Source organism: Uloborus diversus, chromosome 4 (assembly GCF_026930045.1).
Source record: "Uloborus diversus isolate 005 chromosome 4, Udiv.v.3.1, whole genome shotgun sequence".
NCBI lineage: Eukaryota > Metazoa > Arthropoda > Arachnida > Araneae > Uloboridae > Uloborus > Uloborus diversus.
In genome coordinates, this window is record NC_072734.1 from 143,190,830 (window position 1) to 143,202,498 (window position 11,669).

At 30.5% G+C, this 11,669-nt stretch overlaps 1 protein-coding gene across 1 annotated transcript; it reads left to right on the plus strand.

Moving 5' to 3' along the window:
* Positions 1–28: 28 nt before the first annotated feature.
* LOC129220419 (astacin-like metalloprotease toxin 5) lies at positions 29–9,563 on the plus strand. The gene is made up of 7 exons (XM_054854839.1): positions 29–143; positions 1,549–1,722; positions 2,252–2,325; positions 4,716–4,803; positions 6,559–6,667; positions 7,565–7,740; positions 9,286–9,563. The coding sequence occupies exons 2-7, from the start codon at positions 1,653–1,655 to the stop codon at positions 9,516–9,518; spliced, it is 750 nt and encodes a 249-aa protein (XP_054710814.1). The 5' UTR covers positions 29–143; positions 1,549–1,652; the 3' UTR covers positions 9,519–9,563.
* The last annotated feature ends 2,106 nt before the right edge of the window (positions 9,564–11,669 follow it).

Below are 11,669 nucleotides of genomic sequence, written 5' to 3' on the forward strand. Positions count from 1 at the left end.
AAAAAAAAAAGTAACTGAGGCTGTCGACGCGAAGTGTTTTCCAACTTTGATAGCAATTGAAGTGCAATAGATTAATTTTTTTTCGATTTGAACTATCTTGTTACTTTAAGAGGCTAAAATATATTATTTATCATTTCATGATGGTATGAAATAATTTGAATATGCTTGTTCATTTCTAATTTACGTAAGCTATTTATTAAAATGTATTAAGTTTCTTCAGTCGAAAGAAATATAACTAATACTTGTAATCAAAAACTGTGTTAAAAGAACAAAATTGTAACATTTTTAGTTTTTATGAAGAAAAGCTTGCAAAATATCTTTTCTTCGTAAGTTTTCTTGTGATTTATAAGTTATAAATATTGAAAACTATTACGTTGCTTTTTAAAATTTTTTTTGGCCTATTTGACTAAAACACAGACCAAGTTAGACACAAAATATGATCAGATTTTGCACTTAAATAGAAAGCTTCAGTGCAACAATTCTGTCTATCCAACAGTTGTTAACTATAGGGCCACAACTTATAAATAATCGTTGAAATCAATATCAATGCAGAAAAAGAAGTTTAAAATTTTAAATGCATGTTAAATTAACGCATGAACACATATTTGATTTCAGGAAGTTATGTTTCGCTGATGAACCAGTTCAATAATTCATTCTATACAACAATTCTTACCTTTTGGGCAACTACTTATAAAATCATGAGTTATCATTTTTTAAAAGTGATGAAACAATTTCTAACAGAACAAGTGAAAATGAAAAACTTCAAATATTTGTAAAACTATATTTCATTTGAAATACTTAGTCAAAATTTTTAATTATATTAAAAGAAACGGTAATGATATTTCATAAAACTGAAGATTGTCTTCTAAAATCGAATGCTGATTTTAAAAATGTCAAGTGCAACATACTATTTAAAAAAAACCTTATCATATTCTCAGAAAGTGTTATGAAGATCACTACTATTGCATTTTGATGATAAATAAAATTAAAAACATTAAAAAAATTAATTCATGCAAAATACGTCTTCTCGTTTTGATGCTCAAAAGTTATATTATGTCTCAAACTTTTTACCACATATATGCTGCGTATCCTAGCAACTTTTATTTATCATTTTCCATTATTGCTCTTGCTCATTTAACTCTCAATTCTCAGAAATTCAAGTTTTTGCAATGAATGATTGTTAATAATATTTTCCCCCCAAAGTAACTTTTTTCCTTTAATTTCTATGTTCGATAGTTGATTTCGTCGTATTTGTAAGAGTTATAAATTAGTAGCGTCCCAAAAGCTTGGTCTTATGCGGTTCAAAAAGTGGCCGAATTATTGCAAATGTCAAGTTTTTCGCTCTGATTTTTTTTTCGTCTTACCAGCATGTCCGCGACTTTTCTGGACTGTGCCAGGTTATCTAGTGTCAAGTTTTCTGAACTATACTACATAAATTTCTGTCTAAATATTTAAAAGTTACACTGCATAACTTTTAAATATTACGTAGCTAACTTTATCATTACTTCAGTGATTTCCGATTTCTGTTGTGATTTTCTTTTTGATTAGGTGTGAAAATATGGGAAATAAATCATCTGTTCGAAGCAGACATCTGCTGCAGGCAAGACTGGAAGAAACTTTTGCAAATTCAAAATCTGGATTTCCTTCTAACAATGTTGCGATTAATTGCTGCCGGATTTTTTTGTCTTGCATTTTCGGCCTACAGTCTGGCTAGACCGCAAGGTATGATTTAAACGTGATATCCGCTGTTATTATAATTTTAAATCAATAGAACTGAATTCATTTTTATGCTACTCAAACACAATTCGGTATCGCGATTTTCCATCCTTTCACAGCAATATCCCGTGAAGACAAGGATGAGTAATCTTTCGCTTAAAAAATAACAATAAACAAATAAATTAAAAATAACATGCTGTTTACAGAGCATATCTTAAAAATTACAACTAAGAGATTAGCTCGGTGGTTTTAACATATAATGTGAAAGTGATCTGAAAAAGATATTGATTTCAGTAAACACGTTTTTAAATATGTTATTATTAATTTTTTATGCTATGTCTAAAATTTTCCTTTCGTAATATCACAGACAATTTCGTAATAACACTATAATATTTTTATGATACAATGATTTTGTATTTCTCAGAAGTTATTGAAATTACTGTATTCAAAGCCCTAATTGATAAGAAAAAACTATTTTGTATGCAAATGAAACTATAATAGTGAGGACTAAGTTGATATTTTTTAATTTTTGCAGATTTTCTCGGTGACTTACCTTTGGAGAATCCAGATCTGCTTGGAGGTGATATACTTGGACTTAATGCTGGTCAGGTGTGCATTGTCTAAATATTTTCTGAAACACTTGCAAAATGCTAATTTGCTTTAGTTGATGTAACTAATATGCTAGTACTTTTTTTTCCTTAAATTTTATTATCAATAGCGCTTTCGGGACGTAAAGCATATGTTGTGCTTTTTTAAAATTTGAATTAAGACTTTTGGTTTAGTGCTGTAGAGTACTTCAAAAAGTTCTTTTCGTGTAATTTTTTGTGGGTGCTATGTTATAAAAAACAGAAATTTATAAATAAAAAAATGTAAGCAATGGATTTAACGTCCGAATAACATCTTATTAAAAGTTCCTATGTTAAAAAGAAACGTTAAAACTGTTTAGTAAGGACTTAAGTAATGGAGCTCTTTAAAACGCATAAAGATGCTGTTATTAGTCAAGAATTTTCCCCGGGCGACGTTCGTTTACTCATCTTCCCTTAATTTATAACGATATTGCACTATATTTTGATATCGTAAGGTTCACTACTTTTGGTTAAAATTCAGCGATGCACGATACTCTTCAGATTAAAAAATAAGAATGTTTCTATTAGCGAATGCATTGAAAAGATGTAATGATTATTGATTTAATCGTTGTCAGAAATAACTTAAAATTACGTTTCACAGGAACTTAAAATAATTATTAAAGCTAAAGTAAGAACATAAGCAGTTATTTTAAAAATTTATAGAATTATTGCAAAGGTTTTGGCATATTTAGTGTATATTGCTGTGAAAGATCGGTGAGTGTCAACATTCACAACATTCAAAGACCTCAGTAAAACACCAAATATTTTCGCTGAATCACCGATAGATGTTGACATTTTTCAGTTTCGAACTTTCAGTAAGTATTAAAATACCAAGAGACTGAAATTTCTCAATATGTCTTCTAAAAAACTTCAGTTAGGGAAAAACCGAAAACGACGAGGATGATGAAAATAATGACAATATTATCATGTGATACAGCAATAATGCAACAACAATAATAACAATATCAACTACAACATTCATAATAATAATAATAATAATAATAATGTTGCTGTTGTTGATGATTAGAATAACTTGATAATAATAATACTAATAACGAGCTGATGTGCGCATCACATGACTTTCTTTTACACCAATTTAGTGTTATTTCCCCATCATTGCAATTTTAACGTGATTCAATAGTTAACTCTCTAAATATCACCAACAGTGGCCAAATTGAAATCAGATTTAAAAAAGAAAGAAAAAATTGCCAAATTTGTCGCCAAGTTGGCGACAAAAACTTGGCAACCAAAAAAAGACTGGCGATATATCGCCAGTCTCCACCAAATTCTAACACCACTTGAATTTGCATCGAAAGTAACAATGATTTCCCCCCAAAAAGATGCAAAAGACCCCTTTAGAAACACCCTAATGCAACCAAAAGGGGAGGTGCCCAACTATACCCCACTAGGAGTTTACGTACCAAATTTCAACTTTCTAGGACATAAAGTTCTTAAATTATGCGACATACATACGTACATACAGACGTCACGAGAAATATCGTTGTAATTAATTCGGGAATTGTCAAAATGGATATTTCGGGCGTCTATACGTTCTTAATTACATATGCACGTGTGGTCATGTCGAAAAAACTCAACATTCAATCGGGGGTGAGCAAAATGGAAATTAAGGTCGGTTTTTGAGTGGACATTTTTTTTGCGAAAGGAAGTAATTAACGTAAGAAAGAACCGTAATATGAATGATACAATAGTAATGATAATAATAATAATAATAAGAAGAAGAAGAACAGCATCATCAACAACAACAACGACGACAAATATAATAATAATAATAATAATGATCATATAAGCTTTGTGCTAAAATATGATTGAAGTGAGAAACCTACGTAACCAAAGCACAAATGAGGCAGTGAGAAGGAAAGGGATGTAAGTGGACATTTTCAAGTTTTCAGTAAAACCCATTTAAAGTTCCGGTCTCAGGTAACTCAGGCTTCTATTGATTTTTTTTCCTATATCATGCTGTATAGCAGCACCTACCAGGACTACTAGTACTATCTGCCTTACAACAGGGGAGTAGTTCACCCACTATTTGTAGTGGTTATCTAAAAATTTTTAATTTTGGCACTTACATCCTTCTGCTTCTCACTGCCTCAAATTATCAAGAAAATACAGCATAAAGCTATTTAGGGCTGCAATGGAGATTCTTCAACAGTAAAAAAAAGTTGAACACACAGTGAGAAAGTTGTTCTTAATAATTTGTACTTAATTTACGTTGGATTTTCACTGCAATTATAATAAATGGAAATAAAGCAAAACAAAATTTTGCATAGCTTTATTAATCCTATAGAACATTTTACTTTCAAGCTTTCTTTATTTGTTTTAATTTTTTTTCTTTTCTATTTCCGGTACTTCTAGGATAGAAATGCAATTGTTGACAATCGGCAGATCTGGCCTAATGGAATAATTCCTTATGAAAAGGATCCGGGGTTAAAAGCAACTGTATGTAAGTTTTTTAAACTAGATTGAAAAAAAAATGAATAAGACTTAAACAAATGTAACAAATGGACAACCTATTGTGAGCATCATGTTTTTTGAAACCACGTTTGCTTAAGCAAGTAGGAAATCATGAGAGAGAATCATCAAGCTAAAAGTATCCAGTTATTTTTTTTTTTTTGTAATTTTTAAATGTAGTCACGAAACTTCAAAGTAATTTATAATTTTACTCATCTTTAGTGTAGAGTCCTAATTGTTCTGAGAAGAAAATATTTCTTATTGAGAAAATAGTTTGGAACTTTTAATTCTTTTCTTTATATATTCGAATTCAATCTTAGAAATTTGCAGGTTTCTTTTACATCTCTTATTGTCCTAACTCTTAAATGTTTCCAGGGCCTGATTACTGAATAGGCTAATGTCCCCGCGTTTTAAGGGCCCCTAAATGCCTAAAACAGTTTACCCAATGACTAAAATTGTAAGTTTTTTTTTTGAGCAATCACGAATGCTTATTGTTCTCACTTGTCCATCCTTGACGTTGTGGTTCCTTTTTCAGCTTGGACCAGGGGCCTCTGCAGCACCAGCGCCCACCGGACTCTGCAGGGGTGGCATCAATACACACTGACAGTGTGAGTGTGTCTCTCACACATACACAAACGCCTTTACATGCGTACATACACGCCTACGTGCATACACACAGGTACACGCACGCACACAAGCGTACACATGCATGCACGCGCCTACCACTTACACACGTAACCTTCCAGGAGGAGAGGCAGGCTTGGGGGAGATAGGAGCCGTTTCTAGAAACTATAACTCCAATGAATAGGGTCCTGTTGTAACTCGTGATTGCGAAAAACATAATTTGAATTCAAAATTTTAGAATTCAAATTAATTTTAAATAGTTTTTCTTTTACAGTGGGGTACGAAAAAAGCATTCGGCCTAGAGCCCCCTGATATTTTAATAGGGCTCTGGATGATTCTTTGTGTTTATTTATTTATGTTTGAACATATAAACACATAACAGCGAACACATCTTTAAAAAATAATGATTTCAAAAGTATAAACAAAAAATTTTGCTTTAGAAATCACGCAGTATGTTTACCATATCATAAGCAGCATAATTTTGCTCATTACCTTTTCAAATTACGTCGGTTAAAATTCGTTGTTGCTTTAAAACTAGCCACCCTATAAAACAGAGGTCTTCGATCTAGAGACCGCGAAACATTCCGATTCCCTGTGACTTTGACATGGTTTCCGCAAGTGATCACAAATCAAAGAATAAATAGTTTAGAAGAATTTCAATCTTTATAAAAGACCAAATTCTTAAAGGCGGTTTGCTTCTAAAAATGATCATTTTATTAGTTGCTTTAGTTTATTATTCATAGAAAAATTTTGGAAAACCAATAAAAAATTCCATATTTCATAACTGATTCTCTTATTAAAATGTTTGTATATTTAAGCAGGTTAATCCTTTTTTATACTATTGTTCATACTCTTTGATCAAGAGGTTCTTTCAAGAAAACGTTAAGGTCAAAGGGTTTCCCAAAGAATAAAAGGAAAGAGACAAATGTTGGAACAATTGTAATGCTAAGCCTTCATTGATTACCTAATATTAGCATTATTTTCAATTATGGTATCCAAATGTACAGTCTGCATAATGCATAATTGTTTCACTTTAGTTAATTTTATCTCATAATGCATATCATTATGAAATAGTGATTTTATTTCATGATTTTGTGCATAATGCATAATTGTTTCATTTTAGTTGATTTTATTTTGCAAATGGCTTTTGACGACTACAAGAAGAAAACGTGCATCACATTCGTTCCAAGAACAAATGAAAAGGATTATATTCGAATTTTTCCTGGGGAAGGGTAAGATTTTAAATTAAGATAAATATGATAGTTTCTGACGAAAAATACTTTCATAAAATATGTATTTCTGACTCTTGTGAGGAAAAAAAAATAAAAAAATTTTACAAAGGAAAAATCATAAAATTTTTCACCACAAGAATCTTTTTTTTTCTTTATCAATAAAGGCAAATAAATTTTCCAAACTAATGTCTAGATGATAGTTAGATCATTTTTATTGGCAGAAAAAATAATTAGTCGAAGAGGTTAATGCTTTTGAAAGCATGTAACATATTCGAATCCGTTTAAAATAGAGTGTTTTTCTGATTCCTTTCAAAATGGGCTATTTTATGCAGCATTATAATGAACTGTAATTGGAGAAAAAAAATCCTGCAAATTTCTTTTGGGACATTTTATTCCTCCATTACTTATAGCAACTGTATTTTCTTAAAAAATATCTGTGATTGTTATGTGCACGCTATGGCTTGAACTCCAATGGATTGGCAACGAATGGAATTAAAGTGTGATACAGTTGTAGAGTCGTTAAAAATGCCTATTTGTCATGAGACTGAAATTCGTATGCAGCGCACTATCAAAAAGTTTCTACCAGGCAGTAATTATTTCACTGAAACTTGATTTTAGACTTTTTAAATCGCATAATTAGTGTGTAGATTCGCTGTTTAATATTTGTTCTTAGCATAAGTCAAATTTTAATTATGCATTTATGATACTTTTATTGTAAAAGAATAGGCAAAGATTTAGTAGTGAAATAAAAGGTTTAAAAAGAGGGGGGGGGGGGGAACTATTGTTGTAATCCAAATCAACAATGCAATAATGTTAAAATTCAAACTAAATTCGATGATATATATTTATTTTGTACCTTGATTACTTGTCATAATTAATTTTTCTTGAAACCAACAGGTGCTATTCTCATGTGGGAAGAACCGGAAATCAGCAGCCGGTATCTTTGGGTCAGGGTTGTGGATGGTATGGAACAGTGATCCATGAATTAGGTCATGTGGTTGGCTTTTTTCATGAACAGAATCGTTCGGACAGAGATGATTGGCTTACAATTTTCTGGGAAAACGTGAAAGAAGGTATTCTTTAACCTCCAGATAAAAAATAATATTTCTCCAGACATTAGTTAATATTCTCCTGCTAATATGTCTTAGTGAGAATACTTATTCTTCAGTAATTTCTTAATGAAAGACTCAGAATGTATTCTTTTGATACGAAAATAAGCATTTCATAGTTCTCTAGAAATATTTCTAACGTCATAATCTCTTGAATTTTTTTTTCAAATTGAAACACATACAACAAATACTAGCTGCTTTTAGATAGCAACTAAGAATTTTGCATAACAGTGCGGACTTAATAGAACTACTAAAATCATGCAAATTCTGCAACTGATTTATGAAAAAAAGGAACTCTCTAAATTTCAAATTAAAAAAAAAACCCTTAAAATTAACAATATTCTTCTTTCAAAATCCATTAAAAAATGTCAGACGATAAATTGTTAGGCAATCTAGTAAATTAATAGAAAGTAAACATACCGTTTCTAATTGCATTTTTTTTTAAATTTTTTAAACTATGTTTTCAATGTTTTTATCTAACAAAACGAAGTATTAACTCGATTGATTTAAACTTTTCAAAATAATAATTGATTATATTACATAATATGCAATGAGCTTCTGAAACCTGATTAGAATACAATATCTTTTTTTTTCAAATAGCGATAAGGACATTTAAAGGAAGATAAACCACATTTTTCGGAGGAGACTTCAAATAATTGGCTATGAAATTTGCATTTAGTCATTTATATATATAGTTTTGGAGTTTCATTACATTTTATGATTCAGAGTGGTTTCACGGTTCCTAGTGAAGTGTAAGGCATAAAAAATTTGAAAGTTGAACAAAAAGTAAATACATCGGAAGTCTTAAGCTTGATTATTTTTTTTCGGGAAAAATTTGCTTTTTTCTAAAAAAAGAAAAGAAGGAAATTTAAAGATTTTTTTTCTTCAATAAGTAGTAAAAGCTATTTAAACCATTAGCTATGTAGTATAGTGGTGTAAAGTTTTATAAAGGCTCAATGAATGTGAAAGAAAAACAAAATATTTTGAACATCATAATACTGAACTCCAAGCATGTAAGCAAAATAAGCAATACCGTTGCGTTATATGTTTCTAGAATTTGGATTTTCTCTTTATGCCAGCTGGCTTCCACCCAGCTCGTAGCACTAGAAAAATGAACAATGTATATAAGATTTTACAAAAAAAAAAAAAAAATCAAAGATTTTTTTTTTAATCATTAGTTAAAACTATAAAAGTATTAGCAATGTTAAATAATGTAGTTAAATTTTAAAAAGGTGTAATGAAGATCAAATTAAAAAAAAAATATTTTGAGTGTTTTAAACAGAACTTCAAACGAGAAGCAAAATGGACTGCGTAGTTTTGTATATGTCTCCATAATTTTGCGTTTCTCTTTCTGTTAGCTGACTTACACCGTACTTGTAAAAAGAATTCTTTTTGAAGTACAAACGTATCGCATGCAATTTAAATTCATTCATGGTATTTTTCTACCATATTAAAGTGCAATTGTATTGTTGCAAAAAGCATTAATGTCTTGAAAATTTCACCTTTTAGGAATGGAAGATCAGTTTTTCAAGTTGAAACCTGAGGAAAATCAACTTCTCACTCCATTTGATTACGACTCCATTATGCTGTACGGGTCTTATACTTTCTCGAAAGATAGAAAGAATTTGAAAACTATGGTTGGGAGAGATAACAGACTTTTGTATGAAGTTGTTAACAAACAAAATTTAAGCAAGAGTGATATAAAAAGAATAAATATGCTGTATAATTGTAATAAGTTATGAGCAGCAAAAAATGTACACGTGCTGACCCTTCTCTTTAAATAAACATTATTCCAAGTATGGTGCTATTTTTTTTCTTTATTAATAGTTCTCATATGTTCAGCAATATCGCAATAAGTAAGACTGCAGTAATGGTGAATGTAGGCATTGTGACAGCGACAAAATGTATTTAAAGTAAAAGATTTTGCTTTATTTATCAAACAATCTATTTTTGTGACACGACAAATTATAGCACTATCAAAAAAGCACGGAATTTTGCGTATAAAATACTCCTTAATCGTGGGGAAAAAATTGTTCAATCCGAGTTATTCAGATGATTTATAGCCATTGCCTTGCATTAGAAGTCTACAACGGACTTTTTGTCGCGGTCGCAACGCTTGTAAATTTACCATAGAGGCTACGTAAAATTTTAGCACATTTATACCGACTTCACACGTGTATCGTGACAGTAACTAACACATTTTTCTCTCTTGAGCTGGACTGTTGCTATGTATATCAAACTAAACCGAGAATTAGTCCGTTCTAAATGGCGTTACAAATCAAGATCTTCCACTAAAAATTGTTTTCAATAATTGCATGAAAAAAAGCCTATGACTCAGCGATTGACTGTATGATTGCATGATAAAAAATTAGCAAAATGAAACATTTGCTGTAAGTAACAGTAATTTTACTTAAATAAAGAATGTAAATTTTTTTTAAATCAAATAATTACTTTTTTTTTGTGTGGGGGGGGGGGGGATGAAAAGTGGTTAAGACTGCCCTCTTGCATTGCCGCATGTTCGACTAGTTAACATTAAAGAGGAAAAATTGGCAACATTTTAAAATGTCAATAATTTCATTAGTTGGCTACATTTTTGAAAATGTGGCTTTTTTTTTTGAACTAAAAGCGCAAATGATCTTTTGTTTGATTTTCTTGGAATCAGTTATTTCAAATACCTTAATTTAGTATAACATAAATTGATTTATTTTTCCTAAACGCTACAACTTGATTTTGTTGACACAAGTTTTACCAATTATTTAAAGTTAAGCGCTGACATTTTTACTATTTTTTTGATGCAATACTTTACAACGCGGAATTTGCTCAGCTGAGCTTCAATCTCATCTCAGTTTTTACTGAAGTCAGAGTGACTAAAAGGATAATGTCTCTTTGTCAATAATAGTAATAATAATAATAATAAACTCTCATGTTTTTAGATATTCTATCTTGTGTTCTAGCGGACCTCATAGATTGAGCTTTCCTGAAATTTAACTCAAGTAAGTTTACGGAAAATGAGGAAAATCTTTCTTCTTATCTGCATTCTTTTTCTTTATTGCCTGTTTTCTTTGTATCATGTAATACAATAAAATTTATGTAACTTATGAGGGTCATCGTAAGTAAAAGAATTAATCAAAAAGACACATAAATTAAAGTAATTTTCATGATAAAATTTCCACTCCGCTCCGAAAATTCTTCCTGCTCCCGTAATTTCCTCTTGCTGTGACGCCACGGAACCAGTGACGTGACTTTCTTATAGGAGGTGATGATTTAGCACCCTTGTTATATAATTAGCACGTTTCATTTTTTTTACTGAAAAAACAAATTCCCACTTTTACCTTTTTAGACCACATTAAAATACTGCCAGATTTAAGTGCAACTGGTTATATTGTTTTGGAAATGGCTGCAATAGAGAAGACAACATGAGCATGTTGAGACATAAATAAAAACATTGTTTTAGGGAGAAAAGTGTTTGCTTCAAATTGTTTGGCAATAATTATTTTGATATGAAAGATATGATTTTACTATTATTTTATATTGCTGCATTTTTTCAGCACAATTTTAAATCACATTAAACACCTTAGCGTTTGAAGCGAAGACACTCAATGTTCTCCTTCTTTTTCGAAAACAAAATATTTTTGAACCTTTCATAAGTTACTTATGATAAACCCATTTATACTAGTTAATACAGAATTAGATGGAGAAACAATAAAAAGTATGATTAATTGGTGGCAGTAATTATTAAAATTGGTTTTAAAAAAATCGCAAGTGTCAGATATTGCTATTTGTATTATTTCTGTGAGAATAACTCGGGCATTTTTTAATGTTTCGAATTTTTATAGCTGGAGGGGGAGGGGGAGTCGATTGGTCTTTGCCTCCCCTGGAGTTAAAAAAACATA

Excerpts from the sequence above, each read along its gene's own strand:
- LOC129220419 (XM_054854839.1), top strand. The coding sequence starts at position 1,653 with ATGTTGCGATTAATTGCTGCCGGATTTTTTTGTCTTGCATTTTCGGCC. Across the intron at positions 2,326-4,715 it reads TTGGACTTAATGCTGGTCAG|GATAGAAATGCAATTGTTGA; the intron begins GTGTGCATTGTC and ends CGGTACTTCTAG. Across the intron at positions 4,804-6,558 it reads GGGGTTAAAAGCAACTGTAT|TTGATTTTATTTTGCAAATG; the intron begins GTAAGTTTTTTA and ends GTTTCATTTTAG.